Genomic DNA, 24,616 nt, shown 5'->3' with positions numbered 1-24,616 from the left:
GGCAGCCAAAAATAGATTAAATGCAGACAGCATTTCATCTGAAATCGTACTTTTAGTACGATTTAAGTCTGAGGAGAAGGCAGCAATTATTCTGTAAGAAGCTTTAGATGTATCCAATGTATAACAAAATGAAAGGATCTTTATATATAAACAGGTAGCCATGATATCCTGTGCAAAATGTAACTGCAACTTTAAAAAACTGGCTTTCTTTTTTTCAATAATGCCTGCACTGTGTTGGTGCATTTTCATAAGGCCACAGGCTTACATATTTACTAATATTAAAACGTCAGACATGTAAGGCCTCAGACTGATGTGAATGTTTCTGCTTTTCCTCTTTACTTCTTGTGTGCAAACCATGAATTGTGTTCCAGAAACATATTCAGCCACACGAGATGAAGATAAAAATAAGCACGGCAAAAGCCATCCTGGGTCAGACAGAAATGGGTCAAGCACTGATATTATGGAGGGAATCATGATGTGGCTTTTTTTTACCTTTTTTTTTGGGAAGGGGGGGGGATAACATCAAGTTAATGCGTTCAAAAGTACCAAATAGTCTCTACATATCACTTTAAGGCAGCTGGATGACTGGTGTTGTTTCATGTGAATATTTTTTTTTTGGGGTGTGGGGTCACTGAGTCCGTGAGAATAACGAGACGACCTATTGACACCTGATGCAGCTTCCTCGCATCCTATCCGCCATTTCCACCGCTTTTGGTTCCTCCCTCTCTCCTCCAGTCTTTGGTTGCCATGGCGATGACGTCAAGTTGCACCACCGTTTCAGCCCAGTAGACGGTCTTAGAGGCGGTGCAACAAAATCCCGGACGATCGACTGCAGGAGCCATCATCCTGTGAATCTCCTCTGCTCAGATTCCCGTCTCCTACTCGACCGTCCTCTTACCCACCTGTCCAAAATGCGCGAAATTGTGCACTTGCAGGCCGGCCAGTGCGGAAACCAGATTGGAGCCAAGGTATTTCTTTCTGATTTCTTTTGCTCTATTTCGGTTTTTTTCAATCCGGTGAGCCGTGTGCCGGCTGTCATGCAGGCACTCAGAGGAGCTCCCCTAATCCATCTTCCAGAAATTCTCTAGAACAAACTCTGTGCGGCGTATTTTCTTCTTAAAGCTCATTACATTCCAGAGAGAGGGAGAATCAATCCACAGACGATTTGCTCATTGGCATTCCGTGCAGGGTTTCACACCGAGGACAAGACTGATTCATGCACTGGTATATGCAGGAGAAATTAAGAAATTAAGATTTATGCGACTTTATGCTTTAATAATTCCATGCATAACTCGCATTTAATATCGCCACATTTTTGTCGAATTTCCCATGCGAGTATATCAGCGATTGACTGGAATAGTAATGAAACCTTATTGTAGATGTAGGAGCAGCCGCCCCTCCCCCTCCATATTTATGACCTATTTTTGCCTGATTCTTTTCCAGCCACTTGCTTCTGAAAAAAAATGTCTAAATTTAAACTGAATCAAACTGCAGTATTATCATTTTAACACTGGCATGGATTATATCTTTAGTATAATTAATCTTGTTGGCTATATGGCACCAAAGACGTTTTTACTTTTCAGATTATTGCCATCTGCCAGATCAGACTAATAGACTGCTCTTTTGACTCTACATGCACCAGAAATACACACTAAGCTTTCTAGAAATGTAATTAAAAGTATATCAGCAAATACGTAACTGGAATGAACTTGCATCCCACCTTCCTCTCCTACCACGCTTGTTTTGTTTCAGTTCTGGGAGGTGATTAGCGATGAGCACGGCATTGATCCCACCGGTACCTACCATGGAGACAGCGACCTGCAGCTAGACAGGATCAGCGTCTACTACAATGAGGCCACAGGTTGGTTGCAGATTCACCTCTGCTGCCGTACAGACTGATTCGCATACATATCTCTGTTTTACATCACATCCAGCGTGCCTCTTAAAATTACAAGGAATTATATTGTTCATTCACTTTTGACTGGTTTAGGTGGAAAATACGTTCCACGAGCCATCCTGGTGGATCTGGAGCCTGGAACGATGGATTCGGTGAGGTCTGGTCCCTTTGGACAGATCTTCAGACCAGACAACTTTGTCTTTGGTAAGCTGGGTGAATTTTGTTAATCGAGCATACTATGCTATGTCTTTCCTGTGCATCTTACATTATAAATTGGAATATTTTTGACTACAGGCCAGAGTGGAGCTGGAAATAACTGGGCCAAGGGCCACTACACTGAGGGAGCAGAGCTGGTGGACTCTGTTCTGGATGTAGTGAGGAAAGAGGCTGAGAGCTGCGATTGCCTCCAGGGCTTCCAGCTCACTCACTCTCTGGGCGGAGGCACTGGCTCCGGCATGGGCACCCTGCTGATTAGCAAGATTCGCGAGGAGTACCCCGATCGCATCATGAACACCTTTAGCGTGGTGCCTTCCCCCAAAGTGTCTGACACCGTGGTGGAGCCTTACAACGCCACCCTCTCTGTCCACCAGCTGGTAGAGAACACAGATGAAACCTACTGTATTGACAATGAAGCCCTCTATGACATCTGCTTCCGCACGCTCAAACTCACCACTCCAACCTACGGAGATCTCAACCATTTGGTGTCCGCCACCATGAGCGGGGTGACCACCTGTCTGCGTTTCCCTGGCCAGCTCAACGCCGATCTCCGCAAACTAGCCGTCAACATGGTGCCCTTCCCCCGTCTGCACTTCTTCATGCCAGGGTTCGCCCCGCTCACCAGCAGGGGCAGCCAGCAGTATCGCTCACTGTCTGTGCCTGAGCTCACTCAGCAGATGTTCGATGCCAAGAACATGATGGCTGCCTGCGACCCACGCCACGGCCGCTACCTGACCGTGGCCGCAGTCTTTAGAGGTCGCATGTCCATGAAGGAGGTGGATGAGCAGATGCTGAATGTGCAGAACAAGAACAGCAGCTACTTTGTCGAATGGATCCCGAACAATGTGAAGACCGCCGTCTGTGACATCCCACCCCGTGGCCTCAAAATGGCCGCCACTTTCATTGGCAACAGCACCGCCATCCAGGAGCTGTTCAAGCGCATCTCCGAGCAGTTCACCGCCATGTTCCGTCGTAAGGCCTTCCTCCACTGGTACACGGGCGAAGGTATGGATGAGATGGAGTTCACCGAAGCCGAGAGCAACATGAACGACTTGGTGTCCGAGTATCAGCAGTACCAGGATGCCACCGCTGAGGAAGGAGAGTTCGAGGAAGAGGGAGAGGAGGAAGTTGCATAAAACCTCCGCGCAACTGGCTCCCTGAGCTCCTTTCACCTCGCCCATTACCCCCCCTTTTCACTCCCCCCCCCCCCCCATCATGAATTGAATGGTTCGCCACACTTGAACAGATCACTGTTGCTCTAGTGTTAGACATTGGTGTTAACTGGTGCTAGTGAAGTTTTTGGTTCAAATATTTTTGTATGTCGTGAATGCACTGAACTACTGACATCCTCACATCTGTCCTGTCATTGCCTTGCCGAAGTCAAAAGCAAGTGATTTTAACTGTGAAGCCTTGAAACTGGCGAAAGAATAAAATCTAATTTAAATGCCAAATTAATGCCTCTTTGGGGGTTTTTGTTTGTTTTCTTTTACTGATTAATTTGACGTGCGATCCAAGATTTCTCTTCACCTTACAGCATTAAAACTCCTAGTTAGCAAGTCTATTCTACAACATATAGCTACAAGGACTTGTGCTACACAATGTTTACTAATACACTGCCGGATGTATACTTCTTTAAGAGAATTATCCTAAATATACATAATGGTTTGGTGAATCTCTCAAGCTTCTCCAGATTTAATGTTCTTCACTTCATAGATTTTCAATGAGATTCAAGTGTAGGACAGTCAGTAACATTCACTTTGGTGATCAGGAGTGTTGGAAGATATATCTTGCATCCAGACTCTGTTTATTTCTGACTGCTTGAGGTTTTCTTTCATAATCTTCCCATATCATTTTTTCTTCATGAGTCCTTCCACCTTGACAAGATTCTCAGTCCTAGACACATCGAAGCATCCACACAGCATAATACTCCCACCACCGTGTTTCATTGTTGGGATGCTGTTTCTTTGGTCTCTAAATTCTACCTTTCTTTCTCCAAATGTAAGCAGTGGCTCTGTGGCCAAAAGGGTTTAATCTCATCTGACCAAAGGATGTGCTTCCAGTATGCATAATCTTTCTCCAGGTTGTCCTTACTGTAGCATACTTCAGTCTGGCTTGAAGGTGTCTCTTTTACACAAATGGAGTTTTTCTTGGTCTACAACATCTGAGTCCATTCCTGTGCAAGGTTCTAATGATCATCTTCTTTCAGACTGCAATTTCTGACTCAACTAAGTCATTCAGTTGTTCTGGGGTCTTTCGACACGTGTCTCACTAGCTTTTTTTCCAGTCTTTGAAATCTAACCAACTTGATCTGCCTGTATGTGAGGAACCTTCTTTCCTCGCAGTGATAATGCTGACGTCACATGACTGCGTGTTTCCGTGAGTCATTTACATGCAGAAGCCACTGAAAACCAGGATACGCATTTGTGTGGGGAATAAGACATAAAGACCTGCTCATTTAAAAAAAATTATGAAAAAAGTGACCCTGTGAATTTTCCTTGCATCATACAGTTAACAACTTTTTTACTACAGGCTAACGAGTCGAGCATTTCAGTGCTTTTCTCATGTACACCGAGAGCCTGAACTTTACACTCTGTGGTTACTGAAAATGCTTATCTGCATAGCTATTTTATCATCAGCCTCTGTACACTAATACATACAATAGCTGTGGACTTGTTTGCATTTTTTCCATCGCTGCTCAACCTTTTCAGGCATGTGCTATTTCCTTATTGTTATTTTTAGCCTTTTGCGTAACAGGACAGTGGACAGAAGAAGGAAAGACCTACAACATATAGATCGCCTGCTCTACCTACCCAGCTAAACCAGCACCCTATATCCTATTTTTACTGGGATTTTATACATAAACACCGCTGCTGATCCACCTGGGGAGGACTCGTGAGACTTTAAATGCTTTGTAAAGTTTAATTACACAAATATTAAACAAATATTCAGTTATTTGACAAATGCATAAATAAACACGTGGTGACATTGTAAAACATCTCTACTTGATTACAGTCAATTATGTGCTATACATATGATCTGGTGAATTATTGATGGCCTGTCTTTAAATTAGTGTTGTTATTCAAAGAGATGTCAAGTGTAAACAGTTGCTTCTGATTTCTAGTTATAACCTGACTTCTTTTTTTAGCTCAGAGCAGCTTTGTAAAAAACTAGTTTTCACGAGGATAAGATCTTTTGATTAAACTCATAAATAGAAACTCTTTCCTTTTCAAATGCGATTGACTAAAAACGCAAAAAGTTTGAGGTTAAAGGTCAGCAGATTTTGCATTGAAATTTTAGACAGAATCAAATCCAGCAAGTAATTAGGACTTAAGGCAGCTGGCAAAAAGAAGTGTCGCTAAACTAAAATCATTAGTGGCGATAAAATACTGTAGCTTTTTGTTTTTTTAACTTGTGCAGAATAAACATTTAGACCTCTTTGAAATGTTCAGTTGTTCTTAAAAGTCAGAGAAAAATCCCTTTGGGCGCTTCTCTTCGGCTTACCAAGCAAGAACAATTCAGTGCTTGTTGAAATGGAGCGGCAAGAAAATGCATCATGTTGTACGGTTTCAAAGATCTCTCTTTGTCCTCTCTTAAACCTGGAGACAGTTTTCTCTCAGTGGTCAAGCCCCAATCTGAGAGCCTCGTCACACAGGAAGGCTGCCGTGCAAGTGTTTGCAGCCTGTGTCCTTACAAGGTGTTCCACAAAACCTCAAATGAGTCTTTCCTCCTTTGGTAATTTTAGTGCATCCGGTGCGGCAATGCTGCGTGCACCAGACTGCTCCTCAGCGCTGGGTCTGTACGTCCCTTCGGTCTGCCTCTTCTTTTTGACCACGCAGAACAACCAGACGAGAAAAGCCGAGACTATAGCCAGCACTCCCAAGGTGACTGTAGGGGCCACAATGGCTGCGATGTTGGGTCCCTGCAAACAGGATAATATAACACTTAAAGTCTAATTACATACCAAAGTTATTTACTGTTCTTGAAAATATTTGTCACTTACTGTAGTGTTATTAGATTGGGTGTCACTTGCACTTAAGGTCATATTCCCTGTGAAAGGAGCAGAAACATAATGAATGTTATATCAGTGGAACAGTATTTGTTCCCTTTCCAAAAAATGTTTTAACATATTTATTATGCTTCAAATCCTCAAACAATTTTCAATATTAGACACAAATAACCCAAGTAAATACAAAATGCAGTTTTTAAATTGTGATTTTATTGATTATAAAAGTTATCCAAACCTATCTAGCCCTGTGTACAGTAATGGCCCCCAAAACCTAATAACTGGCTGTGCCAGCCTTGGCAGCAATAACTGCAATCAAGTGTTTGCAGTAACTGGCACTGAGTCTTTCACATTGCCGTGGAGGAATTTTGGCTCACTCTTCTTTGCATTTTTTTTTTTTTGATTCAGCCACATTGTAGGGTTTCTCAGCAGGAACATCACTGTTCAAGGTCACGCTGAAGCATCTTAATCAGATTTAAGGCTGGACTTTGGCTAGGCTGCTCCAAAACCTTTATTTTGTTTTTGTTTTCTGGTTTTATTGAGTCATACAGATGTGAACCTGCTGCTGTGTTTTGGATCATTGTCCTGCTACATAATCCAAGTTGAGCTTCAAACAAACTGACGGTCGGATAGACTCCTTTGAGGTTTTTCCAGTAAAGAGTAAAATCAATGGATCCATCAATTAGATGCTGTTGAGGTCCTGAAGCAGCAAAGCAGGCCCAGACCATCACACTACCCTCACCATGTTTGACCGTTGGTGATTTTTCCCCTCAGCCCACAGAATATTTTTTCCAAAAGTCTTGGGGATCAACAAAATGTTTTATTGACAAATGTGAGACTTTGTGTTCTTTTCGGTCAGCAGTGGATTATCATCTTGGAACTCTCCCATGGATCCCATTTTTGTCTTTCTTATTGTTGAATCATGAACTCTGACCTTAACAGAGGCAAGAGAGGCCTGCAGTTCTTTAGATGTTGTTCTGGGTTAATCTGCGAGCTCGCGGGTCAATTGTCAATGTGGTCTTAGAGTAATTTTTGTAGGCCAACCACTCCTCTTCCAAGTTTTCACCATTTTTGAGTAATGGCTCTAAACTCAGTCCCCCCCCACCCACAAGAAAAAAAGTGCTTAATCACAGTTAATTCATGAGTTAAAAATATTTCTTAACATAGAGCCATGTAGGTTTGTACAGCTTTTTTCTCTTAATAAATGAAATCATCATTTAAAAACTCCATTTTGTATGTAAACTGATGTATATAATTAAAATGTGTTTAAATATTATGGGGCTCTCTGTATTTAGATAAGATCTTTTATTTTAATTGGCAAATGCATTTAAACTTTCAGAGTAACCACTTACAAGCACGTGTGAATGTGCACTCATAACATTTAAAGTAATGAGTCTGTTTCCTGGCAACTGGGGGAGACTTTTGAAAGTTCCAGTCTTTGCAAAGAAGTATAATACCGTACTTTTTTTTTTTTTTTTTTAAAGCTACTCATGTAACTCTCAGTGAGAATGAAGAATAATTTTCACATGTAACCAAAGTGTTTGACACATTCATATGCAGATGAATGCAGGAATGTGAAAGGATCTTGAAAAGCTGGCTTCTTAGTAAAGTGCAAAACTGTTTTTGAACCACGACAGAGACATGAGTGTCAAAAATAATGTCTAAAAGAGGAAAAGTGTATCGCTTCTACATGTTATCATGATTGTATCTACCCTTATACATACATGCGTAATGAAAAGCACATAAGAGGAAGTACCACAGTAAAGCAGAAGTTCATTTCAACCTCGTCCACTTTCTAAGCACCTGACACTTGTAAGCATTCCAGTATCGCTACCAGCCATTTCATCTGTGAGCAGCCATGTGATTACTCAGTTACATCATAAAGCCCCACTGGAGCTTCTTGACCAGAGCGAATAGGGAGGAGGAGAAGCTCAGGAATGCACGGTATACCGCAGTCACAATTAGCTGAGTCAAACAGCACACTATGAAATGTGAGAAAAAAACCCAACTCAAATCTATTTGTTTCTTTGTGTTTCTTTGTGTGTGTGTGTTCATCATTCAAAAAATCGTGTTAATGAGAAAGTTTTGTTTTGGAAACTTAAGCCCTCCCCATAGTTTCTGAGTCAATCATTTGCTTGGGTAAATAGTAAACTTGCCAAGGACAAAGGTACGACTTGATAACAAAGGTTACAGACGGGGGCAGCCATGTTCACAACTTAAAGTAGGATTCAAACTGACAAATGCAACAGTTTCTCACAGCAGTGGGACAGGGGTCTGTGTCTTACTGTGTAGCATCACCTTCATTTACCAGTTAAAATGTCTGGGAACTGAGGAGAACAATTGCTGCAGTTTTGAAATCACATTTCCTCTCATTCTTGTTTGATAGGAGATTTCAGTTGCTCAACAGTCCCCCACCCCAATGTAACTATACCCATCAGATATACTGTGTTTTGTACTGCACTTATAGTACAAAACACCTCTCCTTTTTAGCTGTAATGACTCTGCGAGATGTTCAGTATCGTGTGAAAATCTAGTTCAAATGATTTTTAAATCATGACATTAGTTTACACGGCACCGCAACATCTTTAAAATTGCTTTTTTGTATATTACTCCCACTCAATGGGGAGCTTGTTCCTATAAATTCTTATCTTAGTCTTATGTTATTAGGCAGTGCTGACATGTTTCACAGTTTCTTAGCAAAGCTTCCTAAGTTTTTTTATGTGTCATCACAGGATGCAATAGGTTTTTTATGTGTGCGTGTGCACAGGTGTGGTCAAAAGGCTGGCTTATTTGTATGGGAGTGCTGAGGAAGGCTTCCAACTCACCCCACACAGGATTACTGCTCAGCACCAGCAGTAAAACACTCCCAACCACAGCTCCAGGTATGGTCAGCACATCCAGGCACGCTGCCATCTCTACCCGTGACCAGCAGGGCCAAATGGGGGCAGACTGGTACAGTCGGGGCATCAGCTTGGGTCCATTTCATTCACAGACAGCCGCCGTGAGGATTTACTGCCTCCATTTGAACAGCTAAAGACACACAACTATCAGCAGTGCAAACGCAAATATCCTCTCCAGTTCACTCAGACACTGATAGACTGTTTTAATCTCAAGCTGAGTCAGGCAGAGAAAACCACAACTACTGAGTCACATTCAGCCTGATGTTGAATCACCTCTAAACCTGCGCAATAATATTTTTACTGGCCTAACAGAAGAACACAGCTCTAACACCTCCTAAAAAACATCATTACACTATCAAATGACAATATGCTGTAACGTGATTCTTTTCAAAGACTTACACACACCCTTCATCCGACTGCTTCCAGATGGTCGAGGCAAAACGAGGAACATCGAACAGGTTGATTCTTTACGCGTCAACTGCTTCCGCCTCACCTTGTCAAAAATGAAACCGCAACACATATGAGTCGGGTGAAAAGTACAGGTAACATCCTCAGCCGACTTCTATCAGAACAAGCCTACCTGAAGTACCCGAGACTACATCCTCGGCTGTCCTATGAGTTGGTCTTTCATCTAAAGCTCTTTTTTTCCCCTCGTCTACTCCTCACTTCGCCATTGGTCACGTGGTTGAGTTTCGTGTTACAATACCTGAGCACAGTTATCTACCTGCAGCGGGGCGAACAGAACCTCCTTTGTGCGTACAAAGTAGAATAAAATGCGCACTTTGCTAAAGCAGAGCAGCGCCGATCTATCCTGTTTCCATCAGGAAAAAAAAAAATCAGACCTTAAAGCTTTTAATCACCTTTATGCAATAATATTTATATTCAGAAATTCCTTCCAAAGTTCATTCAGTTTCTAAAAAATTAACGATAATGATAATAATAACAAGATGCCAGGTTTGCCTTATTTGCTCCAATCTGCACAACTTTAGCCGTAGTTTTTACTCCCTGTGAAGCTCTTACCTACAGCAGCAACCTGCTGATGGCGTTGCATGAAACAGCGCCTCCGTCAGGTTTTACGGTTCCCGTCAGGAGAAAGGATATCGACATTCCTGAGATATTTTAAGGATGAATTTGGAGGCCAGCTGGTCCAGTGGGCTCTAATCCTCTCCTAATCTCTCCTTTCAGACTAAGAGGGGCACAGAAAATGTAGTCTGCTTCGGGCCTAATCTGTGCTAGTCAGAGTTTCGTGTGGACACTGTAAGAGCACTGAAGCGTTTTCTGAAAAGCACAGACCTGCTGTGGAAAATTACTCTTATAGTACAGCAGTGACTCACATTGAGGAGGTGCCCCTTGCTATTTTGTATGTAGCCTAATATCTGCAACAGTGTTTCAGTAATATAACGTTCAGTAACCACAGTTTGACATGTGATTCAGAGTGTTTTATCTATTAAAGAAAGGACAGATAAGGCATGAGAAAGTTAACTACTGGCATAACCCTGTCTTTTCATGCACATACACTCACTGGGCACTTTATTAGGTACACTTTGCTAGTACAGGATTGGGCCTTCTTAATTCTTTGTGGCACTGAGTCACAAACCCACCTCATCCCAGTGGTCTATTGAGATATTGAGACGGCATTCCTGTACAGTGAACTCATTATCATGTTCCAGCAACCAGTTTGAGATGATCTGCACTTGGGAACATGGCATGTTTTCCTGCTGGCATGTTACGTCCCCACGAAGGAATTCTTCGAGTTGCGAGTGTGGTGGCCGGTAACAAATGGGTCCAGAACAGAATGAAAAGGAAAGCAGACAGAGGTGTTTAGCATATAATATGGTTTTATTGCAAATAATCTTAACACAAAGAGTCAGCAACGTCGCTGTATCAATAAGGCCAAAAAGAAAAGAAGAGATCAAAAACAACAAAGGAAACAACTAAAAAAAAAAAAAAAACTCCACAACACAAAGAGGCACTTCCCACTTCTCACTCAACTGAACTCCTCACCACGGTGAGACATTTCCAAGGCCTATATGCCCATCTACTCACTCAACTTAAAACCACGGGTAGGACAAACACGCATTGGGACTTTTCCAACATCTAAAAAGACAATGTAGAGCCATAGGGAAAAACCACTTGCATCACACAGTTCTTCCCCAGCCTATATAATCTATATAATAAAGAGGTGATTGCTGACTGGGTCCAGGTGCCAAACGGGGTAATGAACAGCAGGTGCGTCGTGGCAAGAGGGCGGAGTGAAAAAGAGACAGAAGGGTGGGAGGAACAAAAGAGGAGGAGGCGGAGAGAGAAGACCACACCCACACAAGGGAAATTTCAAGAAGAGGCCCTGCTAGGGCCGTAACAAGGGTCATAAAGGGATGGACATGGTCAGTAATAAAACTGAGGTAGGCTGTGGTAGTTAAACGATGCTGCAGTTGGCACAAAGGGGCCTAAACTGTGCCAAGAAAATATCAGAATCAGAATCAGAAAGGGTTTTATTGCCAAATGTTGAGCAGGTTTACAACATTAGGAAATTGCTGCGGTGCTTCAGTGCAAACATACTGTCATAAATTGCGCTTAAATAGACATGAAAAAATAAAAGTAAGAAGAAGAATTAAAAGTGCTACGTAGAAAGATATATGCATGAGTGCAGGTGGTGATCAGTGCCAAACATGGAATGATGCAGTGAACACAGCGTAGGGTCATGTGTTAGGGGTGGGAACAGTCGTACGTTTATTGTTCATGTGTCCAACAGCAGAGGGGAAGAAACTGTTCTTATGGCGAGAGGTTCTGGTGCGAATGGACCGGAGCCTCCTGCCAGAGGGGAGCAGGTCAAACAGACTGTATCCAGGGTGAGAAGGGTCAGCTGAGATCCGAGCTGCACTCCGCAGTGTCCTGGAGGTGTACAGGTCCTGCAAAGATGGGAGTCTGCAGCCAATCACCTTCTCAGCAGAGCGCACAACACGCTGCAGTCTCTGTTTGTCCCTGATAGTGGCTCCAGCGTACCACACGGTGATGGAGGAGGTGAGGATGGACTCGATGATTGCAGTGTAGAATTGCATCATCGTCCGTGTTGGCAGGTTGAATTTCTTCAGCTGCCTCAGGAAGTACATCCTCTGCTGGGCTTTCTTGATGATGGAGGTGATGGTGGGCTCCCACTTCAGGTCCTGGGTGATGGTGGTACCCAGGAAGCGGAATGAGTCCACAGAGGTGATGGGGGTGTCAGTCAGGATGATGGGGGGGAATGGAGCTGTGTGCTTCCTGAAGTCCACAATAATCTCCACTGTCTTCTGGGCATTCAGCACCAGGTTGTTGTGGCTGCACCAGGACACCAGACGTTCAACAACCCCACAACCATGACATCCTGAACTGCTAATATGGTTCTTTCATGTTTTTCACATCACATTGTGACCCATCTGAATGTCTCACCAGAAATCAAGACTCATCGAATCCAATTTAGGTGAGCCTGAGTGAATCACAGTCTCAGCAAGTAACAGGTGGCTATTTGAGTGACTGTTCCCATCAGCTAGAAACAGACTGGCTGTTCTCCTCTGACCTCTGGTAACAACTAGGCATTTTATCCCTGAGACTCAGCTTGAGATTAAAGAAGTCTCTCATCATTCAATACTTTCTGTTTTGGAGACCATTCTCTGTAAACTCTAGAGGTGGTTGGGCAGAAAAATCCCAGCATATCAACAGTTTTTGAAACTCTCAGAAGCTGGCAGCAAGGCTTGCCATGTTCAAAGTCAAATGCACTGAGCTAACTGACTGATTAGATTATTTGCGTTAACAATTTGGTTGGACATTAGGCTGATTGCAGATCAGATATGGCGGTAGAAGAAACATTAAGAACAAATAGCTCTTCTGGTGTCTTGTTTTCTACTTATTTAGTAGTGACCACTAAAGGGTGCAACAAGCACCTTTTTGTGTGTGTGTGTTTGTTGTCAAATAAATGAGCATTACGTGTAAAACAGTATCTTTTTTATTGGAGTCACTGTTATATATTTCACTGTTAGTTTTATCAGGAAGTTTATTTTACTAAAGAAAGCTTCTGTAAGCAAGTTCATTAGCCTAATAGTTTATGTAAGCTGATATAAATACCTACAGTGACAGCCCAGTAATTAATAACATACATAATAAAACTGCAAGAGAGAAGCAATTCAATGATGATTTTAAAAGGTACACTGTTTTTAGAGCAACGTATTTGATTTAACATCTGTCTAAATGTTGCACTTGGCCATGTTTTCTGGGCTGGAATCAGTGTTGGTGAAACTGCTGCGAAGACATGAAACTGCCATGTACTGGAAGTTAATACGCTATAGCAGAATGTAAAAATGTCAAGGAGATTTATATATTTATCTGACTTGTTATCAGCGCTCAGTTCAAAAACCTGCATGTCTGATAGTGTGGAGGTTCATTCATGCCACTGGAATTGGAAGCTTACACATGCAGAAAGGTATACAGAGGTTTTAGAGCAACATATACTCCCATGCAGGCAATGTCTTTATTATTTCAATCTATATTAATGTGTACCCTTATGTCTATATATATCGCTACCATATTTCAAGAAGATAAATCTTGAAATATTAAAATAAAACCCTAGTTTTGAAAAAGTCAGGACGTTGTGTAAAATGTAAAGAAAAAAAAGCATGCAATGATGTGTATTTTATTCACAGCAGAACATAAAACATATCACGTGCAATGTACCATTTTAAGAAAAATGTTAACTTATTTTGACTTTAATGGCAACAACACCTCTCACACAAGTTGGAAAGGGGACAACAAAAAAGTTATGTTAACTGTCAACAGGTCAGGAACATGTCTGGGTATAAAAAGTTTCACGGAAGTAAAGATGGGCAGATGGTTTAACCATCTGCAAAAAATCAAAAAACAATAATTGAACAATGTCAGAATAATGTTCCTCAATGTCAAATCCTAAAGGCTTGGAATCTCTCACCACCTACGGTACATAACATCATCAGAAGAGTCTGAGAATCTAGAGAAATCTCTGAAAAAAACAGAAAAACTCTAATGTTTGTGCCCTCGGGTGTCACTATATTAAAATGTTTCTATCAGGCATGTTGCTATCATGGAAGTCACTGAATGGCCTCAGGAACACTTCAACATGGTATGGCCATGACCACAGTTTACCATCCAGAAATGAAGGTTAAAGCTCTATCATGGAAAAAAGATGCCACATGTGAACAAGATCCAGAAATATTTCTCTGGGTCAAAGGTCATGGAAATGGACAGACGCAAAACAAAACAAAACAAAAACAATCCAAACACAAAAACCCAAATTGAACTACAAAGAGTACAAAGAAGACTCAGGACTGCTGAACATTCGCCTCCCCAAATTCTAGCAGCTGGTCTTCTCAGTTTCCAGATGTTTATGGACTGTTGTTAAAATAAGGGGTTTGCTGCATGTGGGTAAACATGGCCCTGTACCACTTCTTTTGAGAAATATTGCTGCTATCAAACTCAAAATGAGCCAATATCTTTCTTAAAATGCTACATTTTCTCAATTTAAGTATTTGCAATTGCATTCTGTTTTTATCCTTTTCAGTATTGGGGTTGCAAGCTGGAAAAAAAGTTGCATGCCAGCAAAAATGTCAGTGAATTTTGTTTTATTAAAAAAATTTAATATTTTGTATGGGCCAAGTGGGAGGATTAGAGTATTGCTTTGTGGCATTCTAAAATTCTGCATGCAACAGCTTATTTAAAATGTGTGAATATATAGTATATAGTTCTGATTTCTGACTACACCTCACATATTCAAGTTTTACGAGTTCAGATTCAAAGCTTAAAAATTAGAGCTAGATTTCATGTTTTTCACCAGTGAACTGAAGACCCTGCTTCTCTGTAGCTATAAACCTGTCCTTAAAAGAATCTACCTGGGGATAGAGATTGCAATGAATGCCATGTCTTTTTGTAAACAAATTTAGATTTTCTCTGCATTCAAAGGGGTTTCAAATGTAACACTTTAATCACTATGCTGGTACCTGGTATAGGTGCAGATGAAACCCTGCAAAATGTACTTAATCTGTTAGTTTAATGGCACGAACTCACTACTCCTCAATCCTGGGTGTGACTCCATAAAGTTTAGATACTTTAGATAATTTCATCACCTCCCTGCCCAAGCATTTATGATGAACTGCAGTCATTAACAGCACCAATAAAATGCCTCAGGCACTGAGTTGGTACATCAGAGCTTGAGGCCACGTTACAGAAATACTTCCAGCCTGATTTACTTTGTTTGTGGTTGAAATAATTACAACAATAATCAATCTGTAGCTTGTTTATTGTGGGTTCGGGCTTTGGTAGTTGTGCAACTAGGGGTCAGTAGAGGCACTTTTCCTTCCTTTTGATCGAGGCCACACTTTTCCTCTGTTTCCATCATACGCGTGTACAGCTTGCCGTAGACGCGCTGAAACCTGGGTAATACAGTCAAAGCGGCGGGAGAGCGGCAATTTATTCCCAGATTTATGAGCAATTGAATGATAGAAATATTGTTTTGGTGAGTAGTGTGAGCCTAGTCCTATAAGTAAGGCCTGCGTTTCGTGAAAGCACAGGTGTGTGATCCATAATAATTGTGGTAACCGCTTGTGTTGCGAGAGTGTTGCTTTTTAAGGTTCCCCGGGAAACTGCCCCTTCTTACCGCTCCAGAAAATATGGCGAAGGTACAGGTGTTGAATGTGGCTGTCCTAGACAACCCGAGTCCTTTCGGAAACCCCTTTCAGTTTGAAATAACCTTTGAGTGTATGGAGGACCTTGCTGAAGGTTGGTACCATTGCATAACAGCTGTCATTATCGCTTGTGTGAAGCTACAACATAAGTCTGCTAACAGCTACACAGTATTAGCTGTAGTAGCTAACTACTTTTTGTTGAAGTGTAAAGGGTAACGTTGCTTAAAGATAACATTAAAGTTGCATAACAGCATGGCTTAAAGCTATAACAAGGAGAGTGGACGCTTCTCGCACGTCCTGTGGTACTTATGAATATGGTAAAGCAATCTTATTGTTTCCATTAAGGGATAAAAAACAAGTTCAGTGCTAATTAGCCAACGTTTTAATGTTTGTGCGTAAAAATGTAAACAAAATATAGCTCTATTCAAGGATGGAAATCTAAAATTTTGTTTTGTTTTTTTTGCATTTCTTTGTGTAACTTTATGTGGACAGATTCTTTGTACGAGCACACAACCAAACTGAATTTATAAAGCTTTTGAAATATTAAAAACCATTGTGCACATTAACCTACATGTTTACATCTGTTCATCAGCTGATCAGTTCTTTGCTTAACAGGCTCATTTTTTAACAAAAAAATAATGTTTTTGTCACATCATATTTTTCTAATGAAGCACTCTATTGTAATATTTCCTGTTTATAGACCTGGAGTGGAAGATCATCTATGTCGGCTCAGCAGAGAGTGAAGAGTACGACCAAATCCTCGACTCGGTGCTGGTTGGCCCAGTACCTGCTGGGAGACACATGTTTGTGTTTCAGGTATAATTAATTGACACTCAGAAAAAGTAGTCACTATTTGTGACTAATCTGACCAAATCACAACAGCAGTGGAGCTCCACATATATTAATAGCTTTTTGTTGTTGTTTGTTTGCTTGCTTGTTTATCAGGCGGATGCCCCAAACACTGGATTGATTCCTGAAAGCGATGCAGTTGGTGTTACAGTAGTGCTCATTACCTGCACGTACCGCAGCCAAGAGTTCATTCGCATTGGTTACTATGTGAACAACGAATACACAGACCCAGAGCTGCGTGAAAATCCTCCAATCAAGCCAGACTACACACAGGTTAGGATCATGACTGATTTCTGAGATGCAATGCTACCACGACTGTCTATTTTGAATGTTATTGGTGTAAATTACACGGTAAAGGCCTATTTCCACTGAACATTTATAATTGCAGTCAAATTAAAAACCACCACAGGTCATTTGGCTATTTGAAGTAGACCTAAGTACCCTGAGAATCTAAAATTAGTCCCTTTTGGAAATAAATCTGAATTTCACTGGCCTGTTAGGTTGACAGTTGAAAATTTTGATGAGAAATGCATCACTCATTGTGACGCATGCACTGGAGGCAGACCATCGCTCAGTTATATTGAAGTCTTTTGGTACCACTCAGAGATTACAACATTTTTTGTTGTAATTGAAAGAAGAAATAAACAAAAATGACTAGTTCTTCAGATGTTATTAAATGAAAATTTACTATTAATTATTGAATTTCCAAAAATGGAAACTATTTCATAATTATTGCAGAGGTAATGTGCCAATGTTTACAAGAAGCATACTACGGCAGTACTGATTTCATTTTGCGTTTTCACCTGCTCTTGTGTCAATCACAGATGTTTATTTTATACACAGAAAATGTTTAACATCTACATAGATATTTTGGATAATGCTCAAGTCAGTGGAGAGTGACTTTTTACACAAACTGGACTTTCATTACTTCAAATAGGTAGGCTTTGGTATACTTTGTAAAGGCTGGCCTCATTTAACCTTTATTTTCTAAACCTGAATTGCATTTTGAATAAGATTTTGCTGATTCTTTGTTACGATTATTTCCTCCATTTCCTGAAATATTTACTGTGCTGCAAAAACGATCCTAAAGGAGATTTTTTTTTCCACACCCATTTTTAATAGTGTTTTGTTCATTACAAAATACTGCTACAGACATATCTTTGCTACCATAAAGCTCAATATGAATATGTCCACAGCAGTTGTTTCCAAAACAAGTGTGGCGTTTCTTTGCATAAGTCAACTACTGACTTGTATGACAAGTTTGCAGGTAAGGTTTCTTTTGATGAGTCTTCCATGTAGGACCAGTCTGGACTACATTTCCAGCTCATTTGCGCTCATTTAATGGTTATCTTTTCCCTTCCTGCCCAAGAGATGTCTAGTTTTTGGAGATCCTTACAGGACTAACTACTAGAGATGGACCGATCCGATATTACGTATCGGTATCGGTCCGATACTGACCTAAATGACTGGATCGGATATCGGAGAAAAATAAAAAATGTAATCCGATCCATTAAATATCACGAAAGCACCTCACAAAACTTGCAACACGCCGTAACTCACCTCAGAACGTTAGCACGTCGGAGCAGTATGCATCACGTGATAGAGCGGCTGTGGCATGCGGGACCTGTGGTCTGGATAGCATTTGGAGTAGAGCTGGGCGATATAACATTTTTTCATGTCACGATATGTTTTTTTCATTTCAGGCGATATCACGATATAAGCCAAATAACTATATTTGTAAGATTTAAATGTGCCGTTGCTCACAAGTAAAATGTGAAATAATCAGCAGCTTGTTTTTATTTAAATATTTATTTCCCATAATAAGTTCATCCATTAAGCGGACGCGAATGGATGGATGAAGTTCAACAGGGTAGATGTACTTAAGGAACATGAGACTTTTTCAGATAAATAAAGGCAAATATTGCAAACTACACAAAAGACAGCCGCTAAAGCGTTTAAGTTTCAAAATAGAACAAATGAAACAGACTAAATTGTCAATTCCACTTAGAAACAAAGTATTAATTCTAAAAATAAATCTTAGTTTGTTTTACAGAAGAACAGACAAAACTGACTAACTTTTGTCAATATCAAATAAACTGAGAACTAAAAGGAAATTCTCAATCTCTCCTTGTTGTATAGCTGAGCTTTTCAAACAGTTTTAACAGTTACTTTAGTCTGACAAAAGCCGAATGACGAATTAGCACTTCCAGTCAGAGACTGAGGCTACGTCCACACGTACACGGGTATTTTTGAAAACGGAGATTTTCCGTTTTCGTTTTAAAAAATAATCCCGTCCACACATAAAGGCAGAAATGAAGGAAAACGCTGCTATGAACATGCCAAAGCAGCAGGTGGCGCTAGATTCCTAACCGTGCCTAAATGTTGGCCAATCAGAAGTCTAGAAGCCTCGGTGGGAAAAAGTAAACAAAGCTGGGGCATAGAAGCAGAACCGAGTCGTATGTGTGGAGGGACAGTAACTGTGTGTATATGTAAGCATTTAAACACTGCAGAGAGTAGAATTAACAGTAACAGTATTGTAGAAATTCATTTCACCGAAACAATAACGTGGCGCACAGTGTGACGCATGCACCAGTTTATTGTATTTCCAGACTTGCTTTCGGCACAATTTACAGTGCACGCTACTCTGTTTTTTGTCAGACTTGAAATAGCCGAAATACCTTCACACTACGAAACTTCTATGGCTCTTCCGTTCGACAATCTCTCCGGCATTGGAACCATCATCTGTTTTCTCTTCGGTAACCTTCGGTCACGCTCGGTTGATTTTTCTAGTCGGCACACTCATTTCCTCCATTACCCGGGCGGTACGATGGCTGGCTGCTTCCCAAACAAATACACATGTGCGGCTTGGCACTTGTGCTGTACATAACAAGTCACGCGACGTGACGCTGCGGCTGTGATTGATTCGGCTCTGCGCTACTTAATTTGGATTGGCTGACCTTTTTCTTTTTTTTTTTCTTTTTTTTTTGTGTCCCGTTTGGATCTTTAGCCATCAGAATTGTTGTCTTAAGGCCAAGAAAGATGCCAGGCGGATTTATTTTACCAAGTGGATCATCATGGCCTTGCCATATTGGTCCATTTGATTGACCTTTATTATAATTATGAATTTATTTTATTTTCAGTTGCTACAAACGGGACAGACATGATTGGGGGATAGGACAGGGAGAAAGAATGAAAGAAAGAGAGGGAGAGAAAGAAAACCAAAGGGGAGAAAAGACTGTGAGAAGGGGGGGAAGAAAGAAAGGGGAAGAAAGAAAAAAACAAAAAAACACCTGGGTCACCTGAGAAAGCAAACAACAAAGAGCAACATAATAAAAAACACGGCACCATCACAATAAACTAGCTAGCAGTGGATATCAGTACATACTAAATAATAAACGATATTGTGCAGCACGCAAGATAGACAGCGCACAATGTGCTTTGAGGCAGCAGCCAAGAAAGCTGTAGTCCGCGTCTGTGAATACCCGTGTGTACACCTGTGTGCATACCTGTGTGGATCAGCATGCTTGTATTCCAAAGGTTTCTCCATGTAACGATCTGCTAGGGAGTGTGGGGAGCCACAGCCCCGTCCTCCAGGGTATGAAGCAGGTATGGAGGAGATCAAAACTCCAGACATCCAGAGGCCCCCAGAACACAAGAGACCAAGGAAGACCAACAGAGGGGCAGCCGCGCCACTGTCCCAGTAAGAGCTGAGGAGAGTCCCAGATGAGGGCTCACTCAGCAGCCGCGGAGCAGAAGCCAGGGGGAGTTGCAGTGACGCGCCCGTGAGCTCCGCCGGCAGCCAGCTGTGCCTGAGTGACCGAGCCCCAGGCCGAGAGGCCGGGGGCACCCCACCTCCGAAGTGGCCCGAGCGAGCCCCAGGCTTCAGGCCCCGATAAGCGGCCGCCAAGGAGTGAGCCGGTGTGTACCCGGACGCCCATCCCCAGACACAAAGAACCACCAATGCACCGACACCTGAGGGAGTCCGCCACTGGCAGGGGAAGTGGTGGGTGGAGATAGGCCTCCAAACCTTGGAGGGCCTGAGATGTCCCCAGAGAGGTGGCGTCTGATACCCAACCTGACATATAGACACAGACATACAGGCACACACAGATACAAACATCCATTCCCACCCTCATGCTCTCATATGCACTTACTCCACACTCAACCAACGTGGAGACAGACATAAAGAGACGCTGTACACACGATCACACTCCCCAAGCGTACTCTACGAACCGGGTCTAGGTACCCTTGCCCCTGGAGGGGGGAACTGCACCCAGACCCAGGTGGTGTTATCCTTTTCCCTGCGGTGGGGAGAGGCAGACCGCCCCGACTCCGCAGCAGCAGGGAGGCCCCACACTCCAGACCGCAGTTGGACGGCCAACTCCTCCTAGCCCCCCCGCTCCAGCAGGCCGCAGAGAACGGGGGTGAGAGAAGACTCCAAACCTCCCTCCACCCGCTCATTGTAGTGTTGATGCATGTGTGTTCTAAGGTGCAATTAAAACCCAGGAGGGCATGGAGCTACCTGCCAAGGAGCAGCAGGTAAGCGCATAGTCCCTCCTGCTAGCCCTCAATGTCTACGTGTATTCAAAATTGAGAGGTGGGCAACGACGCCAGGGGTGAGGTGTACACCCTGATGGTAAATTGGACTCCGTGTATCGTGCCCACCCCCAAGATCCTATATGTATGTGTAATGAGAGTGTGAGTAATGTGAATGTCTAAGTTGTGGGATAAAATTGAGGCAGAGGCAGCTAGAAGGGGACAGAGGGGGGGGGGTAGCCTCCTCTGCACCCTGGTGACATACCCCTACTCAAAGGCCCTGCATGTGTGGGTGGTTGTGGTGGAGCGGCGAGGTCTATCGCGATAGTTTAATTTCTCTATCGAGTAAAAGTTATATCGCGATACATATCGTTATCGTTCTATCGCCCAGCTCTAATTTGGAGCTTCGCTAGCAACCTGGCATTTCATCTCCGACAAAGTTATCCCCGAGAGAAGTAAAGCAAGTGTGTAAGTCCATCTCTGAATGTTTGTAAAGCATTCCCATGTTAAGCTTAACGAGCGACTGCCTCTCGCTCTCCGGCTGCTACTTCAATCGTGAAACTGCTAATGATCAGCTGATCGGCTTTTCTGTCGCGAGTCCGTCTTTGTTTTTGGCCCACTTTGCACCAGAAAGAGGAAACCAGCGGCTGAACAACAGCAGCACGTTTAAGCTTGATAAGCTGTTGTTAGAATTTATTTAATATTACTTTCTACACCAGGATCTTTTTCTACGTAGCTGACGCTGGTAACTGTGCAGGGGCGGATCTAGCAAAGTTTAGCCAGGGGGGCCGATAGGGCATTAACTGGGAAAAGGGGGCACAAAGACATACTTTTCTTTCTTATTCTCATTTAAAATGTCTAGCTTTTAATAAATAACTATCTGACACACAAAGTTTTAATTTGATGTAAAATGAATAGAAGTCAATTACTGTATATAGTAACTATTAAGTCTAATATATATACCCTAGTAAGCTATAGTACTTTTTCCTTTGGGAAGGTACCATCTGTGCAGTCTGCAATTTTGTTGAAGAAAGATGTTGAATCTATTTAATATTTCTTGAAAAATAATTGATTTCTGTGCATTTTTTTTCACACTGCATCAAATTAAGGTTGATTACGTCGATTAAGCATCATGAGGTGGAGTGTGAGGGGTGGTTCCCTATTTTTTATTTATTTATTTTTGTTGTTGCTGGGAGTTGGAACCCTATTAGTTAGGTTGCTTAATATTTACGCTAAGTACTCTTTAAAATACCAGAATAGGGAGGATGGTGTAGGTCTAAGTTTATTAGATTGATCAGTATTGCTGAACTATGAAATATTTTTTTTGTATACAGGTATAACAGAATAGCTTTAGTGTAGTTGTTGTTTTAAACTTGAGTATGAACTTGCAGACTTGCAAAATGCAGCAAGATATTTTAAAAAACAGTTTTGTTGATTAAAAAACACTATATCGGATTCATATCGGTATCGGCAGATATCCAAATCTATGATATCGGTATCGGACATAAAAAAGTGGTATCGTGCCATCTCTACTAACTACACTTCCTGTGAAGCAAGTGACAGTGTTTTAACATTTTAAAAGAACACTATCTACTTTGAGTGACTCGAAATTGAACCATCTCATTTGCCAAAGAAGACTTGTTGTTGTTCTACATTAGCTTAGTGCAAGAGTTACATTGTATTTGCAGATAACTTCAATGGGATTTTATTGTAAAAATCAACCCTACTTTTTTTTATGCAGAAATTAATCAAATATCTAATTGAAAATGAAATATATGATACGCTTTGCAACTATTACCATACATATGGAGCAGCATGGTGCACTACTGGAGCCCTGAAGTTGAAGCCTTTAATTCAGCAAAGCTTGCACTTTGGAACAAAAAGCGTTGTGAAAGTTCGATTATGACATTCCTTCAGTGGCTTATTCTGTGCCACTGTGAGATTTGTGGTCATAGCAAAGGGTTTTGATTGAAGGTGTCAAATTTTTAAGGTGGCTGACATCTGTGATTAAAACCTTTCACTTACAAATGCAAAAAAAATATCTAAACAGCTTACTCCGATTAGAGTTGCAAAGTTCTTGTTTCCTGTGTGAGTTTATGTGATTAGCTATTGTGAAGAAAGAAAAAAAATACCACACTGTGCCTTTGTACTACTGGGTTCACTCTTTCCTGCCCTGAGTCTAGAGAGCACATGGAGTCAGATGCATTTACACCAGCAGCGTGCCTGTTTTGATGTTGGAGCTAACAGAAAATCAATTAGTAGTCAGGGTAAATGGTAAAGACTTTCAAATGCTGCCAGATACAGTTGTTTGTTTTTTTTGGTTTTTTTTAATGTTCATGTACACTTCTAATATCACACTTGGTCTTAAATGTTACACTAGCGTACACTAGTATAATGAACATTAATTAATGTCATATTAATGTTATTTACACTGACATGCAGAAATAACACAAATACACGATGAAGATGAAATAAAACTGCCTTAAATTGTGGTCCAAATGATTCTATTAAAGATGCTGTGTTAGGTATTCCTAAAGAACTTGTGCAAAGAATTTATTTTTATGTTTTTCCTTTTTCAGCTGCAGAGAAATATTCTAGCTTCAAACCCACGTGTCACCAGATTCCATATAAACTGGGAAGGCTGCACAGAGCGAATGGAAGACTGTGAAAATGTGGATCCTTCTTCAAACTCCATGCTCCCGCCATCCTGTCTCCCTGGCAAGGCCCCACCTTTGGGTGTACTCCCAGATAACTCTATGGACTGCTTATAAAGATGGCCCCTGCCCTAAAAAGGTGACGATTCACAGCCCGAAACCTTACTTTTGAACAATGCCTATGGACATTCAAGTGGGGAATAAAGGATGTGTACACATCCCTGCCTTATAGCTGCCCTTTATTTTCCCGAGACTTCTCAAACATGAGTTCTCACCCTGGGTTTCAAACAAGCACTTGTTCCAAGGAAGATTATGAGTGTCTGACTGGAATGAGTGTTATTTATAGTTGGATAGTTCTTTCCAGTGTTGAAAGCAATATTGCAGGAAACCTCAAATATGAAGCGATAAAACGGAACTGAAACGTAACAAAGCTGTTGAATGATCCACCTTACTTCCTTTCTTGGTGCACAATGGACTTGTACCTGTTTATGAAGATTTCAGCACTGAAGCAATAGGCAATTAAATTGCAGTTTGATAATCTGCCATTGTATTTGTGTTCACAGTGCACTTACACTTACTTTTCCCATTTGACTGTGGAGTTTTGTATGGCTTATATCGCTTCATGGTTTTTTTCCTCCTTTTATTTTGTAATTTTGTGTTCCAAATAAAAGAACGGTGAATTTGTTATATCTGTATGAGTGGGTTTCTAATAATTACTTGGATTCGATCTCCACTTGTTAGATATAGGTAACAAGTGCTAGGTTTATAAGTATATTCCACACTTTTATCATATTGCAAGCGCAGTATCACAAATACAAGTGTGAGTATCCCCTCATATTTTCACATTTTACTAAAAATAGTATGTATTAACGTCACAA

The 24,616-nt window shown here is 41.5% G+C and overlaps 3 protein-coding genes across 6 annotated transcripts; 2 read left to right on the top strand and 1 right to left on the bottom strand.

Moving 5' to 3' along the window:
* Positions 1-800: 800 nt before the first annotated feature.
* Positions 801-3,564, top strand: tubb4bl (tubulin, beta 4B class IVb-like). The gene is made up of 4 exons (XM_080904885.1): positions 801-968; positions 1,753-1,861; positions 1,991-2,101; positions 2,192-3,564. Exons 1-4 carry the CDS (start codon positions 912-914, stop codon positions 3,247-3,249), a joined length of 1,335 nt encoding a protein of 444 aa, XP_080761011.1. The 5' UTR covers positions 801-911; the 3' UTR covers positions 3,250-3,564.
* Positions 3,565-5,020: 1,456 nt separating this feature from the next.
* crb3a (crumbs homolog 3a) lies at positions 5,021-10,041 on the bottom strand. Of its 4 annotated transcripts, none has more exons than XM_080904912.1 (5): positions 9,597-10,041; positions 9,416-9,509; positions 8,942-9,146; positions 6,114-6,160; positions 5,021-6,032 (listed from the first exon to the last, which is right to left on the bottom strand). In XM_080904912.1, exons 3-5 carry the CDS (start codon positions 9,081-9,083, stop codon positions 5,823-5,825), a joined length of 399 nt encoding a protein of 132 aa, XP_080761038.1. In that variant the 5' UTR covers positions 9,084-9,146; positions 9,416-9,509; positions 9,597-10,041; the 3' UTR covers positions 5,021-5,822. The 4 variants fall into 4 exon arrangements, with proteins under 4 accessions (XP_080761038.1, XP_080761039.1, XP_080761040.1 ...); XM_080904913.1 differs by having other exon boundaries at positions 9,422-9,509; XM_080904914.1 differs by lacking the exon at positions 9,597-10,041 and having other exon boundaries at positions 9,416-9,590.
* A 5,389-nt stretch (positions 10,042-15,430) lies between these two features.
* On the top strand, positions 15,431-24,419 carry asf1ba (anti-silencing function 1Ba histone chaperone). Its single transcript, XM_080904910.1, has 4 exons — positions 15,431-15,793; positions 16,400-16,515; positions 16,645-16,821; positions 23,664-24,419. Exons 1-4 carry the CDS (start codon positions 15,685-15,687, stop codon positions 23,853-23,855), a joined length of 594 nt encoding a protein of 197 aa, XP_080761036.1. The 5' UTR covers positions 15,431-15,684; the 3' UTR covers positions 23,856-24,419.
* Positions 24,420-24,616: the final 197 nt, after the last annotated feature.

Source organism: Rhamphochromis sp. 'chilingali' (genome assembly GCF_963969265.1).
Source record: "Rhamphochromis sp. 'chilingali' genome assembly, chromosome: 15".
NCBI lineage: Eukaryota > Metazoa > Chordata > Actinopteri > Cichliformes > Cichlidae > Rhamphochromis > Rhamphochromis sp. 'chilingali'.
Note: the sequence above shows the minus strand (reverse complement) of the source record. Positions and strands in the feature narration are given on the sequence as shown.

Coding starts and splice junctions, on each gene's coding strand:
- asf1ba (XM_080904910.1), top strand. CDS start 15,685: ATGGCGAAGGTACAGGTGTTGAATGTGGCTGTCCTAGACAACCCGAGT. Junction 15,794..16,399: donor TATGGAGGACCTTGCTGAAG/GTTGGTACCATT, acceptor TCCTGTTTATAG/ACCTGGAGTGGAAGATCATC. Junction 16,516..16,644: donor GACACATGTTTGTGTTTCAG/GTATAATTAATT, acceptor CTTGTTTATCAG/GCGGATGCCCCAAACACTGG.
- crb3a (XM_080904912.1), bottom strand. CDS start 9,083: ATGCCCCGACTGTACCAGTCTGCCCCCATTTGGCCCTGCTGGTCACGG. Junction 6,161..8,941: donor GAGCAGTAATCCTGTGTGGG/GTGAGTTGGAAG, acceptor CTCCTTTCACAG/GGAATATGACCTTAAGTGCA. Junction 6,033..6,113: donor CCCAATCTAATAACACTACA/GTAAGTGACAAA, acceptor TCCTGTTTGCAG/GGACCCAACATCGCAGCCAT.
- tubb4bl (XM_080904885.1), top strand. CDS start 912: ATGCGCGAAATTGTGCACTTGCAGGCCGGCCAGTGCGGAAACCAGATT. Junction 969..1,752: donor GAAACCAGATTGGAGCCAAG/GTATTTCTTTCT, acceptor GTTTTGTTTCAG/TTCTGGGAGGTGATTAGCGA. Junction 2,102..2,191: donor ACCAGACAACTTTGTCTTTG/GTAAGCTGGGTG, acceptor TTTTGACTACAG/GCCAGAGTGGAGCTGGAAAT.